General features: G+C 47.8%; 1 protein-coding gene across 9 annotated transcripts; it reads right to left on the bottom strand.

Annotated features, from left to right (window-relative positions):
* Positions 1 to 1,727: 1,727 nt before the first annotated feature.
* DELE1 (DAP3 binding cell death enhancer 1) lies at positions 1,728 to 18,112 on the bottom strand. 9 transcript variants are annotated; one of them, XM_054250142.2, is made up of 13 exons: positions 17,978 to 18,112; positions 17,251 to 17,365; positions 17,038 to 17,155; positions 13,953 to 14,100; positions 12,194 to 12,355; positions 11,848 to 11,954; positions 11,649 to 11,745; positions 11,180 to 11,328; positions 7,053 to 7,211; positions 6,865 to 6,957; positions 4,487 to 4,646; positions 3,411 to 3,650; positions 1,728 to 3,319 (listed from the first exon to the last, which is right to left on the bottom strand). In XM_054250142.2, exons 1-12 carry the CDS (start codon positions 18,006 to 18,008, stop codon positions 3,412 to 3,414), a joined length of 1,578 nt encoding a protein of 525 aa, XP_054106117.1. In that variant the 5' UTR covers positions 18,009 to 18,112; the 3' UTR covers positions 1,728 to 3,319; position 3,411. The 9 variants fall into 9 exon arrangements, with proteins under 9 accessions (XP_054106117.1, XP_054106110.1, XP_054106102.1 ...); XM_054250135.2 differs by having other exon boundaries at positions 1,728 to 2,361; XM_054250127.2 differs by having other exon boundaries at positions 1,728 to 2,313.
* Between the last annotated feature and the right edge of the window lie 14 nt (positions 18,113 to 18,126).

Here is an 18,126-nt window from a genome sequence, read left to right as displayed (position 1 = left end):
AGGTGGGGGGCAATAAAGAATTATTCATTCAAGTTATTTAGAGTACCTACTATGTGCTGGGTAGGCTTGGTGCTGGTCATTAGGTGGGGCAGGGGTGAGTATAAACACTCATTTGTTGAACATATATTTAGCAGTAAAGATAAAGTGAATCAAATAGCCTTTTTCCCATCATAGCGTCAGGACTCTGAAAACAGCATCTCCGGATAGGGAAACTGAGGCAGCAGAGCTTCGCACAAAAGTCTCATTGGTGAGGGCACCAGGCTGTGACCCAGCATCCTAACCCAGGCTGGCCCTGCTGATAGGAGCCACCTCCCTCTCCTCCTCTCACACTTCCTCTGGGGCACTGATGGTGAGTCATTAGTAGCAGAATTTTAATGGCAAAAGCACAGCAGTCCCCAGGTCTGCCAATGAAGCCCATCCCCCTGGGGCTGGATCAAGACTGCAGTGACTGAACAGCCAAGGACTTTTGGTCCCTTGACAACACCTTTCTCACGACTCTGCCATCCTTCCCTTTCCACAGGAGAGGCCCTTCCTTTTTAAATTGGAGAGCTTAAAAATATCCTGCCCCCCCACCTTTGGCATCCCAAATTGAATCAGTATTTAGCTCAGCAGTGACTGACAGGGAGGGAGAGCCACTCAGGGAGGGCTGCATCTGGCCTTCACCACAGGATACCCAGTGTCCAGACTGAACCACCCCTTGGCCCTGGGTATGGCTAGAAGGAAGTAGTCAGAAAATCCAAAATGACAACAGAAGGGAGGAGGCTGGGGTGTGGGGCTCCACAGGGAGGACCCACAGTGACATCTCATGCAGAGGGTGCTCCAGGAAGGCTCAAAGGCAATCTGTAGGGAAACAGGCTCTGGGCTTAACTCAGTGAGGGAAAACATTGGGTTAACCAAGCTCTTTACTGGAGGACTTCTTGGAACCTCGAATATGCTGATGTGTATTGTGAATCTATAAAAAGGGGACGTCTGGTGCAGCGTTAACTTATTTAACCACAGAAACCTTTGTTTGTTTGCTTTTTTGGCAGAGAGCTTAGCGCACTGCACAGCTTAAAACCCTGAGCTTGAAACCTCAGGTTTCCTACCCTGCACAGGGCCTTGCACTCAGTGCTGGGGACCCTGGAATACAAAGACAAGGTCCCTGCTCCCAAGGAGTGCCATCTGTAGAAGGCAGCCATGTGCAGGGTTCAATGGCGGTGAGCCAGTGTGCAGGGCAGCCCTGAAAAGGAGGCAGGGAGCAGGCAAGGAGCTGGACCTAGAGGACGCCTGGGCTCCCCGGGTGAAAGGCAGGTGCTAGGAAAGTGTGACAGGACCACTTAGAAGTTGAGAGAGGTGCAGTGGGAAGCAAGGAGGGAAACGTGGACAACTATCCCCCCTCAAATCTTCTCACCTTTGAACTGACCAAGCTGGTTGCTCTTTCCCACTCAGTCACAGGATTGTGGGGGGTGGGCCCTCTATCCCTCCCAGCCCCCACCCTCAACCACATCTATGCTATTCAACTTGGGCTAACGTCCAGAAGCCAGGGAACAGCTATTCACAAATTCAGTAATTGGACTCATTAGCGTCGACTCAGAAATCTTTTTTTTTCCTAAGTCTCTCTCTTGGAGAAGCTTTTAAGATCCTTTAAATTGGTTAATGGAGAGTTTAGAAATGAGGACAGAGCCTCAGCTTTCAGCTCCCCCTGCCCATCTCCCTGGTTCTCCCCAATATACTCAGGGCAAGAGTGATGAGATAATCCAATATCTGTTTTATTAAACACCAAGACATTTCTGGCACACATTTCCCAAACGGGGACCTCAAAAATCTACACTCTCCAGCTCTAAGACTCCTAGCACTCCAGCCACATTTACTCTCCCATGGGTAGGACAGTAATAATGCTTTCACATAAAATTGCAGTGTGAACTGACAGACAAGAACCCTGGAGTCAGGAGGCCCAGGTCCTCATCCTGGCTTGGCGACTCATAAAGCCACGCACCCATGGGCACCACCGCCTCCAGGGCCTAAGTGAGTACCAAGGTCCTCTCTGTGGTGAAATGCCCTTGCATTTGTCTTATAAGGCAGGAGGGAAGACACCATTGCCTTTGGTCTACAACTGAGGAAGCAATACAGGGAGTCAGGTAACTGCTTCAAGGTGACATGGCCAAGCAAGTGGCAGAGCCAGACCTGGGTCTATGCACCCTCCTCCTCTTGACTGTGCTGGCGCAGGTGCATAGGGGGAAGGTGGGTGGGTAACTGGCCTCTTCTTCAGGACTCAAATTGTGATATATATCTGAGAACCCACAGGCTCCATCTTTAGGGCTGAGGTGAGAAGTTCTGAAAGTCAAGCAAACACAACCAGGCATTTGGGCGAGAAACTTCTTCCTTCCAAATCAAAGGTGAAACGAAAACAATTATGAGCCCACGGGGGATGAATAGAGGTGAATGGTGGAGGTAGTCTCGAGGATGGCCTGATTCAGTGTTTCCTAAGTGTCAGCCACTCATGGAACCACCCCTATGATTTTTGCCACCTCTCTAGATCTGTGCTCCCTTTTACGCTATGTTTTTCTTTAAACTGATTCACTTTTTTTTTTTGGAGATGGAGTTTCGCTCTTGTTGCCCATGCTGGAGTGCAATGGCACAATCTCAGCTCACTGCAACCTCTGCCTCCTGGGTTCAAGCGATTCTCCTGTCTCAGCTTCCCAAGTAGCTGGGACTACAGGCCTGTGCCATAATACCTTGCTAATTTTGTATTTTTAGTAGAGACAGGGTTTCTCTATGTTGGTCAGGCTAGTCTTGAACCCCCAACTTCAGGTGTCCTGCCTGCCTTGGCCTCCCAAAGTACTGGGAATACAGGCGTGAGCCATCTCCCTGGCCCTGATTCACTTTTTTTAAAAGTTAGCTTTATCCTAGACAGAACATCTGTCAAACTGCAGGTCAATATGCTAGTCATACTTTTATATTATATGTTAAATATATAACTACTGAAATAGAAAATATTGATTTGAATGTCACCTAAAATCTTCTTGTGAACCAGGGGTACACACATCAAACATTGGCAAAGAGTGGTACTGGTTTAAGTGTGAGAAAACTGAGGCACAGGAAGGGAGAAGGTGAGTGATTTGCTCAAACACAAAGGCTAAGGTGAGCACCAGGGTCTGTGGACCCTCCAGGAGGGTTCTTCCTAGGTCAGTGAATGCATCCTTTGGTGCACAGACCAGAAATGACTGTGAACGCATCCAAGGCTCATCTGTGAGGCTACCAAGTCGGGGGAATGATCAGTTACTTACTAGCCATGTACGTGAAATTGCTTGAGAACCTGAACTCCAGCTGGAATTTCTACCTGGAAAGGGTTGCTGATGCTCTATTTTTGTTATCCAACCTCCCGCCCCCTCTGGCCCCTAAGAGGCGCCAGTGACTATGTTTTATCTCACCTTAGCCAAAACCTAGTCTGACGATGCTCCTTTCCAGTGGGCAGGGGTGTGGAGGAATAGCCCTGCTGGGGGCTTGCGGGCTGGCTCTGAAATGCCGACTTCTGCAGAGGAGGCCAAGGTTCCCTGTGCTTGAGGCATGTGGTAGGTGTGAGGTTCCTGCCAGCAGAGTGTTCAGGCTGCAGAGGGAGGGGCTGGAGAAAGACTTCAGTCCCGTAACTGTCAGGTCTCTGGGCCCTGGGGCTACAAGAAGAGGTGAGAGCAGCTATTACTCATGCTGTATATTCCTGGACTCCTACTTTGGAGCCAGGACTTCTTCAAGGGCTTGGTCCCCCAGGCATTGTTAACTCCCAATCCCAGTGACTCATGAGTGAGCAGGGCTCTCAGAGCCCTAGAAGGGTAATTCAGACAACCTTGGGATATTATCTCTCCTACAAAAGCATCAGAGCAGCTACCATTTGTTCAGTACCTACTGTGCTGTCTGGCTGTGCTAAGCCCCTTAGAGTCATCTCATTCAATCCCTAGGACAACCTAATGAGTTAGGTTTTACCCCTGCCTTTATTTTTAAAGGTGAAGAAAGAGAGGCGCAGAGCCATGGAGTCTAAGTTCAATGACAGTGGGGGTTAAAACTCAGGTATGGCTAGGAGTGGTGGCTCATGCCTGTAATCCCAGCACTTTGGGAGGCCAAGGCGGGTGGATCACCTGAGGTCAGGAGTTTGAGACCAGCCTGGTCAACATGATGAAATCCTGTCTCTATTAAAAATACAAAAAATTAGCTGAGCATTGTGGTGGGAGCCTGTAATCCCAGCTACTCCAGAGGCTGAGGCAGTAGAATTGCTTGAACCTGGGAGGTGGAGGCTGCAGTGAGCCGAGATCGCGCCATTGCACTCCAGCCTGGGCAACAAGAGGGAAACTCTAAAAAAAAACCAGCTCAGGTTTGTCTGACTCCAAAAGCTGTGCTCTTAGCCACCACAGGGGTTGGAAATGACAAGGAGACCAGAGACTACTGCCACATACTATTCTGTCACAGGGTACTGAGCTTAGGGAAAGGATCTGTTGGCTTGGACTTGTGTCTGTACCTGCAGCCTCCATGGAAAAGAGGGCTCGCAGCCTCTCCTGGGCAGCCTCATTTCCCAGAGCCGCTGACTGCTGGTAACATCTCAAGGCCTCTCCCAGATTCCTGTGTACACCAAGGCCTCTCTCGTAGCAAATTCCCAAGTGGTACCTGCTCTGTGAGTCCTAAGGGAGAAAATGGACAGACAAACAGATATACACATGCAGGACTGAGGAACTGAAATGCTAAGGCAGGAGGAAGGTAAAGTCAGGCATGCTGAGACTTCTTCCATGCAGGGTCAAGGCCGAACCCTGGCCCACCCCATAGCAAGGGATCTCAACTATGAAATGCCAGAGGCTCAGAGCTCGCCCAACACAAAGGAGAAGGGGATCCCTCCACCTGGGCAGATTCCAGCCAGGGCAGTGTGGAGGCTTCTCTTGCACAGGCTGGCTGAAAGCATGCACAAGAAAGGCTATAGGAAACACTCAGCCCAGTTACAGGAAACCTGGGAGTTGGGCTCCTACGTTGCCCTGAAACAGCAAGGAGGCAAATGTGGAGAGTCACCTTCCCAAAAACCCTGTGCCTTCCTGAATCTCTGCCTGGAAGGGCTGACCAAAAAAAGCAATTTTTCTCCTTTAAAAAGCTATGCTCTTTGCCCTGGCTCTGGATCCTTTCTCCTCTCACCAAGAGCTATGCTCAGGATCGGGTAGAGGCCGGGTGTCCAGCTGCACAGCCAGACTGTCTGCGCTCCCGTCATGGCTCTACCACTTACCAGCTGTGTTAACTCAGGCACATGACTCCACCTCTTGGCGCCTCAGTTTCCTCACCTAAAAATGTGATACTAAAAGCACCTACCTTATTAGGTTGTTGCAAGGATTAAATACGCTACATGAAAAGTGCTTATATGCACTCTATGAATCATATTCACTCTCCCAATTTAAAGAAACAAAACAAAACACTATTGACTCCCAACCATGGTCCCATTTCTCTTCTACCCGCCACAGTCAAATTTCTGGAAGAGTTGTCTACACATTCTGCCCCACTTCTATAACACACAGGCCAAAGTCCCTCCAATAAATATGGCAGACTCATGCCTACAGGTCAGGTTCCAACACAGCACTGGACACATGTCACCGCCCCTGCAAAGCTGCTCAGTACAAACCCAGGAAGACACAATTCCCGGTGGGGTGGAAAAGTGTTAGGTCTGAGTCCCAAGACAGTGTCACATAGCAGTTGACAGATATCCTTTTGTGCACTTTTCCTGCTAACATGCTGGTCTGATTAAAGCAGGCCAGCATGACCACAGGCTTGCCCTGCACATGGATGTGCAGACCTGCCCAACTTTGAAAGGCTCTGTGGGGCTCTTTCAAGGCAAGGTAGGTACAGCTCTGGATATTGGTTGGTGACATTGGTCCCCTTTTGAGTAGACAAGGAAAAGCATTCTGATGCCCAGGAGTTCAATGAAGCTATCAGTGTGTTAGCCAGAAAACAAAGGAAGCAGCAGTCCCCTATGTAGGGAGATCATGGTACACGCATATATTGCTTGATTTCATCCAAGACTCCTGGTCCGTCAAGATACAACTCAAAAGATCCACTGGCTAAATACACTTGAGGAATACAGCAAACCACAGATGGCCTTTTCAATGATCTACAGTGACATAAAGCTTTGAGACTTCCTGCATTAACAATAACTGTTTAACTCAGTTATTTCCCAAACCCATCTAACCATGTTTTTCCTCTCAGGACTTATAAACATCTTACGGAACTAACGCTTCATGGAACACATCTCAATTGTCTGAATGCCAGTGCCCCCAGTTCACAGACAACCAGACATGCCCACCCACCCCAAGCTGAGCAGTGTTCACTGTTTACTTCTCCACCTGATGCGTCTTCCGATTTCCCTGGGTTACCATCACTTGTAATGATGCATTTTTCATGTGTACAGTTTACACAGCACTCTCACACCTGTTATCTCAGTTAGATTTTGATCCTCAACAACCCTGTGAAATAGTGGACAGGTAAGGCAAACATTATTATGCTGATTTTAAAGACGAGGAAATAGGTTTCAATCAAGAAGTGACCAGGCCCAGTAGTATGCTGGTAAATGTTGAACAACTGGCTCTCTAGGAGAGAAACAGTGCTGCTTTGTGGCATTCAGCAATTTCTGTGGTGCAAATATTCCCTCCATTGCAGATTTTAAGCTGCACGCAGCTCACAGCCTGAGGCAAGGCAGCTCCAGCGCAGTCTTGCAACTGCCCAAGGGTTACACGAGAGCTAAGGCTTGAAGCCAGCCCAAAGCTCCTATCAAACAATCTCCTAAGCACAGAACTCAGTACCAGTTCCAAAATCCCTTCTCTTATCAGGCTTCAGCACCAACATGCTTGCACACTAGAGATCTCATACCCCATTGTTGGCTGCAAGCCAAAGGTATTTCACAGCTCTCTGCTCATCCAGGTAGGGCTCCTTGGTGAAAAGCACCCCGAGGAAAGCTTGGGCCTGTGGTCAAGGAGGAAGGAAAAAAAGGCATCTTGGTCAGTTTCAGGCTCCACAGGCCCCAGAGACCTTGGACAGACCCTGCCAATGGTACTCACCTCTCTCAAGCCTGAGTCTGCAGCCTGCTTCAGCATGGACACTGCCCTCTGCTGCTCAGGGTCCCACGAAGGGGCTGTGTCTTGTAGTAGGCACCTGGCATAGCGGTACTGAGCCAGGCTGTGGCCTTGGCTGGCAGCCAGTTGATAATAAAGGACTGCCTGAGGCAAAGGGAGAAACACCCAGTCAGCTGATAACTCTGTAAGCATTTTTCTTTCAGTGAAATTTTTAAAAATTATTTTAATTAAATAATATATAATAATTATAGAGTAGTCAGAAAATTCAGATAAGCCAGAATTTAAAAATATAAACCAAAAATAGAAACATAAAATCCCAAGAAATTCAGCCTCCTAAAGATCATTCTTGCTTAAAATGTTAGTGTTCAGCCTTGCAAATCTTCCCACATGTGTTATACATACTCACACACATACATTTTAGATATCTATGCATTTGCACACGCGTGTGTGTGTGTGTGTGTGTGTATGGGGGGCAAAGAGAGAGAAAGAGATTTAGATCACACTGTACTACTTTATAACCTATTTTTTAACTTTATTGATACACCATGAATGTCTTTTCCTGACAATATAGATCTAGCACATCATTTTAAGGCCCAAATAGATGTAATTAACCAGTTTTCTATTGAAGAAACTTACAAGCTTTTTTTTTTTTTTTTTTTTTTTTTTTGGCTCCACATACAACTTTAAGAAACACATTCTTATATACAACCACTTTGTGGCCGGCACAGTGGCTCACGCCTATAATCCCAGCACTTTGGGAGGCTGAGGCGGGTGGATCACAAGGTCAAGAGATCGAGACCATCCTGGTCAACATGGTGAAGCCCCGTCTCTACTAAAAATACAAAAATTGGCTGGGCATGGTGGTGCGTGCCTGTAGTCCCAGCTACTCAGGAGGCTGAGGCAGAAGAATTGCTTGAACCCAGGAGGCGGAGGTTGCGGTGAGCCGAGATCGCGCCATTGCACTCCAGCTTGGGTAACAAGAGCAAAACTCCATCTCAAAAAAAAAAAAATAATAACCTCTTTGTGTTCTTATCCTATTTTTAAAAAATTAATTAATCCATTCATTGAGATGCTATTCTAAGCCGAGAATACACTAGCAAAGAAGAAAAGCAAAATCACTGCCCTCCCTGATTTTTTAGTCTAAATTCCTGGAAGTTAGGAGCTTCTTTCTTATTTTTCTTTCGCAGCTGGGCTACAACCAAGTGGGGAAAAGAAGCCAAACTTTCCCCCTTCCCTGCCTACTGCTCATTTCTAGACATCACTCTCAGCAGCCCAGCACAGGGGACAGGCTTGGGGGCAGGGGAATACCTTGCTAATGTCCCTGGGGGTGCCTCTGCCATGCTCATGACACAAGCCCGCGTTGTACTGCGCTTTGCTGTAGCCGCGGGCTGCAGCTTTCTGGAAGTAAGAAAAGGCTGCCGTGTAGTCACCACTCTTCATGTTCTCTGTCCCTATAAGAAGGCACAGGGCACAAACACTCATAGCTTCCTCAGTGAACTTCCCCACACCCTCAGCCAGGTACCTACAGACTCCTAATCTGATCCTCCTCCCTTTTTTTTTTTGTGCCAGACACTTTGCATATATTTCTTTCTTTTTTTTTTTTGAGATGGAGTCTCGCTCTGTTGCTGAGGCTGGAGTGCAGTGGTGCCATCTCGGCTCACTAAAACCTCCGCCTCCTGGGTTCAAGCAATTCCCTGCCTCAGTCTCCCAAGTAGCTGGGATTACAGGTGCCTGCCACCATGCCTGGCTAATTTTTGTATTTTTAGTAGAGATGGGGTTTCATCATCTTGGCCGGGCTGGTCTTGAACTCCTGACCTCGTGATCCACCCGCCTCCACCTCCCAAAGTGCTGGGATTACATGTGTGAGCCACCACACGTGGCCTTTTTTTTTTTTGAGATGGAGTCCAGCTCTGTTGCCCAGCCTGGAGTACAGTGGCGCAATCTTGGCTCACTGCAACCTCCACCTCCTGAGTTCAAGCAATTCTCCTGCCTCAGCCTCCCAAGTAGCTGGGATTACAGGCATGAGCTACTACACTAGGCCCTTTACATATATTTCTATCCTCCAAATATTTCACTGGTTTGCCATAGACAGCAGTAGGTTCTGCCCTACTATAAACCATTCCTCCTTCTCTTGGTAATAGCATCCAGATTTCCCATTGGGAACAACCCCTCCCCTGGTGCTCCCAATGACAGAGATTTTTTCTTAGGAATCTGAACCTTGATCTGGTTGGGACAAGGAAAGAAAACGGTCCTTGTAGGTTTATTCTGACAGCACCACTCTGAAGATAGTCTATCAGCTGCTGCCTCTTGGGTCTCTGGAGCTTCCCTGATTCCTGTCCTTTCTGAGGCTTGGCAGGTCAATAGATCCCAATAGATTCCTTTTGTGCTTAAGTTAGCCAGAGTGGGTTTAGGTTGCTCATAACCAACAAACCCTAACTGATACAAGTGATATCATTAATCTTGTTTCATGAAGAAATTGGGAGCAGTAATACAGCAGCATCAAGACCTGAATGCAGGCACGTTCAACTCCAAAGCCCATGTTCTTTTCATTGCCCAAACAAAAAGGAAACAGGAAAGGATCAGGGCACAGCCAGTTCTCAACTCAAAGCCTTTGCTTCATCTGCCTCTCCTGCCTGGGATCTCTCTTTCCACCTCCACCATCAAAGGTCCCATCCTGTGTCTGCTCTAGAACCTTCAGCCCACACTCAGCCTTTAAACACTTTTTTGGCACTTACTTAATATACCAAACCTTTTTCTAAACCGTTTCAAAAGTACAAGTCCTGTCTCCTCAATTAGACTGTAAAATCCTGGAGGCAGAGCAGAAAAAGAAATGTAGAAGAAATAACTTTGCCTAGGGTGAAGGCACCATACAAATGCAAAACACGATTATTGCTTATGCTCCTTTTATGTTCTGCCACTGTGCCAAGCACTTGCTGAATAAATGAATATATGAATAAAGGGACAGGCAAGAAAATTCCGAGAAGAGACTCTTTGCCCATCAAAATCACATAAAGCTAATGAGGGAGAAACCAGGTTCCATTCAGCCAGCAATGAATTAAATACAGTTGCCTCCCTGCTGCCTGAAAACTCAGTGTCCCGGGTTGACAGAGCCCTCTGCCCTTGGGGAGAAGATTCAAGAATGTGAAGGATCCCACTACCCTCCTGTTTCCCACCTGGCTCATTAATATACCCAGATCCATCTACTCTTGTTGCTCTCTCCTTTCTCTAACCTAGACCATGCCACCGACGTGTTTTGTTTAGCTGTCACTAACAGCACCTACTTGGTCTCCTGGTTCCTCTCTAGCAACCCTACAATCCATGTCTGTCTACACGGCAGCCGGAGAGATCTTAGGAAAAGCACATCAGGTCATGTGACTGTCCCCTTTCCTACTCCTGCTTAAAGTCCTCCAAAGACTTCCTGTCTCACTTAGAAAATCCATACTCTTTACCATGGCTCAGAAGACCTCACCTGACCTGACTCCTGCCTGCTGTTCTGGCTTCATCTCCTTCCACCCTTTCCAAGATCTTAAAGCTCCAGCCACACTCACCTTTCTTTTGTTCCTTTAGCAAGCAAAATCCAATCCTGCCTCAGGACTTCTGCACTTACTGTTCCCACCACATGGAAAGCTCATTCTCCAAATTGAAACAAAAGTGGCTGTTTTTGTGACAGGTCTTAGATCAAAGGTCTTCTGCTCAGAGAGGACTTTTAAATAGAAAACCACTCCTTGCTCAAGTCACTAACACATTCCCGTGTTTTATTTTCTTCATAACATTTATCAGCATCTGAGATTCTTTTTATTTGTTTCTTAATTATTGTTTTTCTGCTCCCTGAGAATAAGGACTTCTTCTTGCAAGTCACTGTATCCCCAGTACCTAAAATAGGACCTAGCAAAAGGTAAACGCTCAATAAATTTGTTGCGAATGAATCCCAGCCTCTTGCCTATCTGCCCACTAGACCTCAATAGGTGCTGTGGGGAGTCTGAGTCTTCACATCAGAAGGCCTGAAACGAGCCAAGTCACTGCAGAGACCAGGACAAATGGTGAAAGGGCATTTGGAGTCCTCAGATGAGGGGAAAACGTTCCTGTTCATACATTGAGAATCTGCTACAAACCTCAGGAGCCTGTTCTTTCCTAAGTGTGGCAGAGAATGATAAGTGCGCTCCAAGATTTATTTTCTCCTTCATATATAGTAACTTGGCAGGATCCTCTGTGGCGAGGTGTGGCCATGTGCCTACATTCTGGACAAGGACTTGTGCAACATCTAGATTAAAGGGAAGAAGTGATTCTTTAGCTTACCTACCTTGCCCCTTCTAGCTGGCTAGAATATGGACAGGAGGGTAGTAGCTGGAATTGCCAAACTCTGCCTCAAGATGGGAGCCAGTTTTAAGAATGCCAGGACATATTTGCATAAGAATGGGTCTCAGCCATCACTGAGCCACCATGCCAGATTTGGTCTACCTACCTGGGAGAAAATAAAACCTCTCTTGTTTAAGCCACTCTCTATCCTGACTCTATCTGATCCACCCCATACCCTTTTCATTTTCCCACCCTCCTGCCTTGATGCAGGGTCCATTTGGTTACCCAGGAAGTTGAAAGCGATGGAAACACTGAGCTGGAAGAGCTGCTGAATGGAAGTCACAGCCTCCTCGAGGGAAAGAGTTTTTGATGTATCTTGTTCCTGGGGAAGAAACATAAAGACTCATCAAAGGATGGTTCAGTGGGATAGCCACCTGCCCAAGAGAATGTTATGTGGATCCAGGTGGCCAAATCTAGATAATACCTGTTCACCAGCGTGCTGAGGCTGGGCTGGTTTTGCCTTGGATTTGATTCTGCTACTGGCATGCAGGAAGCCAAAATCACTGGGACCTGCAAGGGAAAGGCCGACACCTGGCCAGGGCAAAGAATAAAGTTGTACTTCTTTTCTCCAACTCTCCCAGCCTACCAGGCTTTCCATCCAGCACCCTTGCCAGGAACCGAAATAATCCTCAATCACCTCACAAGGCATGGGACCTCACAGGAGTGCCAATTCCCTTCTCTGGGAATATGCATCAGCCAACATACATCTGCCCAGCTCCCCACCACCACCAACCTCTGCCTTCTGCCGATTCCATGAGGCAGGGACGTACCTTCCTCAGAGGAGGGGTCCTGAGGACGAGCTGCTCTCAAGGAGTTGTGTGAGAAGTTCTGGGGCTGAGCTGAGGCTTCTTCCTGGCCAAGCCTGGGTTCTCTGAGGCCAGTGTGCCTGGGAGCTGGGCCATCAGGGCTGGGGAGGATGTGCTGCCGCAGTGCTGCAAAGAGCCAGCAAGAGTAGTCAGGTCAGAGCCGGGTGCACTGGCTCACACCTATAATCCCAGCACTTTGGGAGGCTGAGGTGCGTGGATCACCTGAGGTCAGGCGTTCAAGACCAGCCTGGCCAACGTGGTGAAACCCCATCTGTACTAAATATACAAAAATTAGTGGGGTGCAGTGGCATGCACCTGTAATCCCAGCTACTCGGGAGGGTGAGGCAGGAGAATTGCTTGAACCCAGGAGGTGGAGGTTGCAGTGAGCCAAGATCGCACCACTGCACTCCAGCCCAAGTGACAGAGCAAGACTCTGTCTCAAAGAAAAAAACAAAACAGAACAAAAACATGTGGTCAGGCCAGAAAAGGATCAGTGCAGGCTGATCAGGCTTGACTGAGTCCTCCCTGAGGTTTTAGAGGACATAGGAAGAATTTGCAAACTCCTGTGACACCTCCTTCATACTCCTCCTTCTCTGTTTCCTTGGCTTCCTTCCACAGGAGTCTAGAGGGGGCTGTATTTGGACTGATCTCCCATCCTAGGCATCAATCACTCCTCTGCTTGAATTCTTCAGTGGCAGGGAGGCATCTACCTTACTCACTGTTGTAGCCCCAGTACCTAGCACTTTCTTTGATAGTAATTATTGCTAATGATTATCATCATAATAAAGACAAGAACTAATGCTTAAACTAATAATTACTACGCATTTACTATGTGTCAGGCACTGTCCTAAGTCCTTGATATGTATCAACTCATTTAGTCCTCTCAATAAACCTATGGGGTGGGCTTTATTATTACCCCATTTTATAGATGAAGAAACTAAGGCAGAAGGAAGTTAAAAGTGACTTGTTCAAGGACATAAGACTACTGTGCAGCCCGGCACGGTAGCTCACACCTACAATCCCAGCACTTTCGGACGCCGAGGTGGGTGAATCTCAAACTGAGGTCAGGAGTTCGATACCAGCTTGGCCAACATGGTGAAATCCTGTCTCTACTAAAAACATAAAATTAGCTGGGGATCGTGGCAGACACCCGTAGTTCCAGCTACTCGAGAGGGTAAGGCAGGACAGTCACTTGAACCTGGGAGGCGGAGGTTGCAGTGAGCCAGGATTGTGCCACTGCACTCCAACCTGGGTGACAGAGTGAGACTCTGTCTCAAAAAAAAGACTAGTATGCAGCAGTTTTGGACTTGAATCTTTATAATCTGACTCTAGAGCCTCAACCACTAGGCTATGTTGCCTCTGTACCATGGCACATAATAGGTGCTCAATAAAGATTCATTTATTCATAAATGACTGAGTGACTGACCAGAGAATAACCTAACTGGTTGAATGTGGGACAGGAAACCACACCCAGAACCGAAAGTGGTCTGGACCTGTGGGGCTCCCTCGGTTGGAGGTGATGGGAGGAAATGGAAAGACACTGAAGGGCAGGTGTGGCCCACACCCTAGGCGGATAGAACTTCCCCAATTCCTCTTCCTCTGACTTCAGATAGGAAAGGCAAGGAGCTGCTGACAGCTCTTTTCCTGAGGTGTGTCCAGAGATGCTTCGTGGCCCAGAGAAACTCCCAGCCCAGCCCTCCTGTCCCCAGGACTGAGAACTCACAGGAGCATGGGTGCCACAGGGGAGATGAGAGGAAACGGCCCAGGGGACTGTGCCAGGAGCAGTGTTCCACTCGGCGAGGCCCTGCTGGCAGGGATGCATGGAAGTGGATCTGCCTTGCCAGCTGCAGGGCCAGCACGGCCAGAGTGCCCTGGAAGAGAGAGCACATTAAGGACACAGTCGTTCCCCAGTCAACTCCGTCAGACTCAGCCTTACACTCAAACATCACTTCCTCAGGAAATCCAGGGGGGGCATCTCCTCTGCTACAAACTTTCACAGCACCCGAACTTCTCTGGAGCCCTGACCACACTGGCATTTAAACAATCATCTCTAGAATTATTTATCTAAGGTCTGTCTCTCCTGTTAGTCTATAAGCACAGCATGGGCAGGGACCATGTATGTTTTACTCACCAATGTATCTCTGGTGCCCAAATACAGCACAGTGTGCTAAGATACAGTAGGGATGAGATATAAGTACAAACTGAATAAGTGCTTGACCGAGTGACTAAATAAGCAAAGACTAAGCCAGCAAAAAGACAATGGGGTAGGCTGGGCGTGGTGGCTCACGCTGTAATCCCAGCACTCTGGGAAACCAAGGCGGGTGGATCACCTAAGGTCAGGAGTTTGAGACCAGCCTGGCCAATATCGTAAAACCCTGTCTCCATTAAAAAATACAAAAAAATTAGCCAGGCATGGTGGCGGGCACCTGTAATCCCAGCTTCTCAGGAGGCTGAGGCAGAAGAATCGCTTGAACCCATTAGGCAGAGGTTGCAGTGAGCAGAGATTGCACCACTGTACTCCAGCCTGGGCAACAGTGAGACTCCATCTCAAAAAAAAAAAAAGATAATGGGGTAGGTTGGCACCTAGTTGCAAATATAGCAACAGGTCAGAGTTCCCTTTAGGCTCTTTTTCCAGTCTTGTACAACCCCTCCTTCTACCAACTCCCATTACCCCAATCAATCACCCCAGCACACACACACATTTCCAGGTGTAGCTTTGTAAAGATGTTTCTTCTCTGACAGGTCTGCAGGAGACCTGAGCTAACTCTTTTTTTTTTTTTTTTTTTTGAGGCGGAGTTTCGCTCTTGTTACCCAGGCTGGAGTGCAATGGCACAATCTCGGCTCACCGCAACCTCCGCCTCCTGGGTTCAGGCAATTCTCCTGCCTCAGCCTCCTGAGTAGCTGGGATTACAGGCACGCGCCACCATGCCCGGCTAATTTTTTGTATTTTTAGTAGAGATGGGGTTTCACCATGTTGACCAGGATGGCCTCGATCTCTTGACCTCATGATCCACCCGCCTCGGCCTCCCAAAGTGCTGGGATTACAGGCGTGAGCCACTGCACCCAGCCAAGACCTGAGCTAGCTCTTATCCCAGAGACTGCTTAGCTTACCCTGTCTCTCTTTGTGTTATGCTTAAGAAGGCTGACCCAGGGTCGGGCGCAGTGGCTCATGCCTTTAATCCCAGCATTTGGGAGGCTGAGGCAGGCAGATCACTTGAGGCCAAGAGTTCAAGATTGGCCAACATGGAGAAGCTCTATGTTGAAAGTAGGTTAAAAACTCTACTAAAGTAGAAACTCTACTAAAAATACAAGAATTAGCCAGGTATGGTGGTACACATCTGTAATCCCAGCTACTCAGGAGGCTGAAGCCTGAAAATTGCTTGAACCTGGGAAGCAGAGGTTGCAGTAAGCCAAGACTGTGCACTGTACTCCTAAAAAAACACTAAGGTCGACCAAGATACTTGTTGCAACAGGCACTGCATACAATAGCAAGTAAGACAGACATAGTTTCTGCCCTCATGAAGTTTATATCTTGTGTTTAAAAAGACAAAACACAAGTACAGAAAGAAATAAATACAACTACTACTACTGATGCTAAATGCCAAGAAGGAAACAAATCGGAGTTACACAGAGCATAAGCGGGGTTGTGACAAGACAAGGAGTCAGGGAGAGCCTCTCTGCGGAGGTGATATGTGAGCTAAGGCCAGAAGAAAAGGCACCAGTATTGCGAAGAGCAGAGACATGTACTGTGGCACTGGGGACAGCTTGTGTGCAGACCCTTTCATATGAACAGTAGTGTCTAAGCACAGGGATGGCATCAGGACTTCTGGAATCCAGGCCCTCTTCCTACTTCTTACTGTGGAACAGCTTTAGAGCTCAGACCATCTTTGGCAGTATGGGAAAATGCTCCTCCATTCAGGGTATGACATGACCTTAGTCCACAGGTCCCCAGAGAGAGGTAACCCTGTCGTGGAGACATCCGAGGCTCAGCTGTGCTGATGATACCAATTTACAGATGAGAAAGCCAAGGCTCACAGAGGTCAAGTCATTTGTCCAAAGTACACAGCATGAAAGCAGCATGGATAGGCTGTGACAGACATGAGAGTGATATGTGTGTCAACCTCATTCAGAAGACCTTATAAGCAGAACTTTTACCTAGAATTTTGCCTGAAAAGCAAAAGATTCTGCCCTATGAGACTTAGTGTTCATTACTAAGAATCTGACCTTATAGATCAGATTCAACAAATATTTATTGAACAACTATTATAGGCTAGGCTCTGTATTAGATATAGCAACCAAGCAGTAGAACATGAACTCCAGAGTTAAATCTGGCTCCTCCGCTTAATAGGTGTGAGTCTCTAAGCACGTTACCTAATATTTCAGAGCCTGAGTTTCCTCATCTGTTAAATGAAGGTGATATTTCCTTTGTAAGATTTTTGTGAGGATTACACAAGATAATGCAATGTATAATACTTTACATTAATAAATAATGCTATGTATTATTATTTATTGTAAGATCCATGAAAGCAAGAATATATCTTGCTCTCTGCTATGTCCCTAGTACCTAGCAAAAATGCCTGGCCCAGAGAAGGTGTTAAATAAATGTTTACTGAATGAAATGAGGAAAACATACATGGTGGGGTAGGGGGAAATGGCAATATCTCCTTGAATATGCTCCAATGCCATGGGTTACTTGTTAAAGGGACACAGTGATTCCCTAGCCCTCGTTTTCAGGTTAAGACTATACATCTATGCAGGATAATTCTCATCTACATTGAAGGTCAAGGACAGGGCTGGGGATACCTTACCCATGATATGGCATCCCGTAGGGTGTTCGGGGAGACACAGGCAGACATCCACTGGAAGGCATCCTTCCATCCATGGGACTTTGGACCCCTGCTCCTGCCTGGGCCTTGGGGACCCGACCTAGATGATGCAATAAGAGGCTGTCAAATTTTCTACAAAGTAGGACCAAAGGGAGACCAGGGGAGGAAATGAGTGGCAATATAACAGTATCTTACCTGTCAAGGTTAGGCACAGGAACCAGCAAGGTGGAGGAGGCAGTCTGAGGCCCATCTGGGCTAGTGAACTTGGGAGTCACCCTCCAGAGGCTAGGTCCCAGCGTACGGGGAAGAGCTGCAAAAAACAACCAAAACTCAGATATTTCAACAAAAACCCAGGAATCACTGTCATCTGCCTCAGCAGAGGTTCTTAAACACAGATACACGTGAGAATCTTTCGTCTACTACAAATTCTAGCACCACAACCAATTGGTTCTAGAACTCCAGAACCAATAAACTAAGATTTCTCAGGGTAAAGCATCCACTTTTTAAAAAAGCTTCCATGTGATTCTGCTGCTCTCCACTGTCGTAAGATGACTAGACGTTTATATACATACTCTCAATAATGTTTGGGGCACTTTGTCTCTAAACCTCTCCTCTCTTCACTGGCTATGCCTACTCCACTGGCCGCTAATTGTGTTTGATTCCTTCAGTCCACCAACTCCTGCCATTGGACTCATTCCCCTCCCAATAGTTCCACCCATCTCCTTGGACTCCACCCTCTTCTCGCTAGGCCCACCCACATCTCAAATTCCAAGAGCCCTTGACTTCCCCGCCCCCTTTCAGGCCCCGCCTTCCTTAGCTCTAACCCCGCCCCCAATCGCTTTGGCTCTTTCCTCAGGCCAGCCCCCACTTCAGTTCGATCTCCTCGGCCCCGGGTGGTGCTCGTTGCTCGGACGCCCCTTACCTAGGCCCAGGAGTCCCGGGAGGCGCCACATGTCGCTGCCAGCACCATAAAGAGCTCGCAGCCGAAAGGCCGAGAACGAGCCTCGGGACAGCGGCTAGAGAGGCCACCGCGTTGCCCCCGAGTGGCCAAGTCCCCGAGGAAGTTCTGAG

Source organism: Callithrix jacchus, chromosome 2, assembly GCF_049354715.1.
Source record: "Callithrix jacchus isolate 240 chromosome 2, calJac240_pri, whole genome shotgun sequence".
Classification (NCBI taxonomy): domain Eukaryota; kingdom Metazoa; phylum Chordata; class Mammalia; order Primates; family Cebidae; genus Callithrix; species Callithrix jacchus.
Note: the sequence above shows the minus strand (reverse complement) of the source record. Positions and strands in the feature narration are given on the sequence as shown.

Coding starts and splice junctions, on each gene's coding strand:
- DELE1 (XM_054250142.2), bottom strand. CDS start 18,008: ATGTGGCGCCTCCCGGGACTCCTGGGCCTAG. Junction 17,156..17,250: donor CCTGTGCCTAACCTTGACAG/GTAAGATACTGT, acceptor TGCATCATCTAG/GTCGGGTCCCCAAGGCCCAG. Junction 3,651..4,486: donor CTTTTCCATGGAGGCTGCAG/GTACAGACACAA, acceptor CTCTTCTTGTAG/CCCCAGGGCCCAGAGACCTG.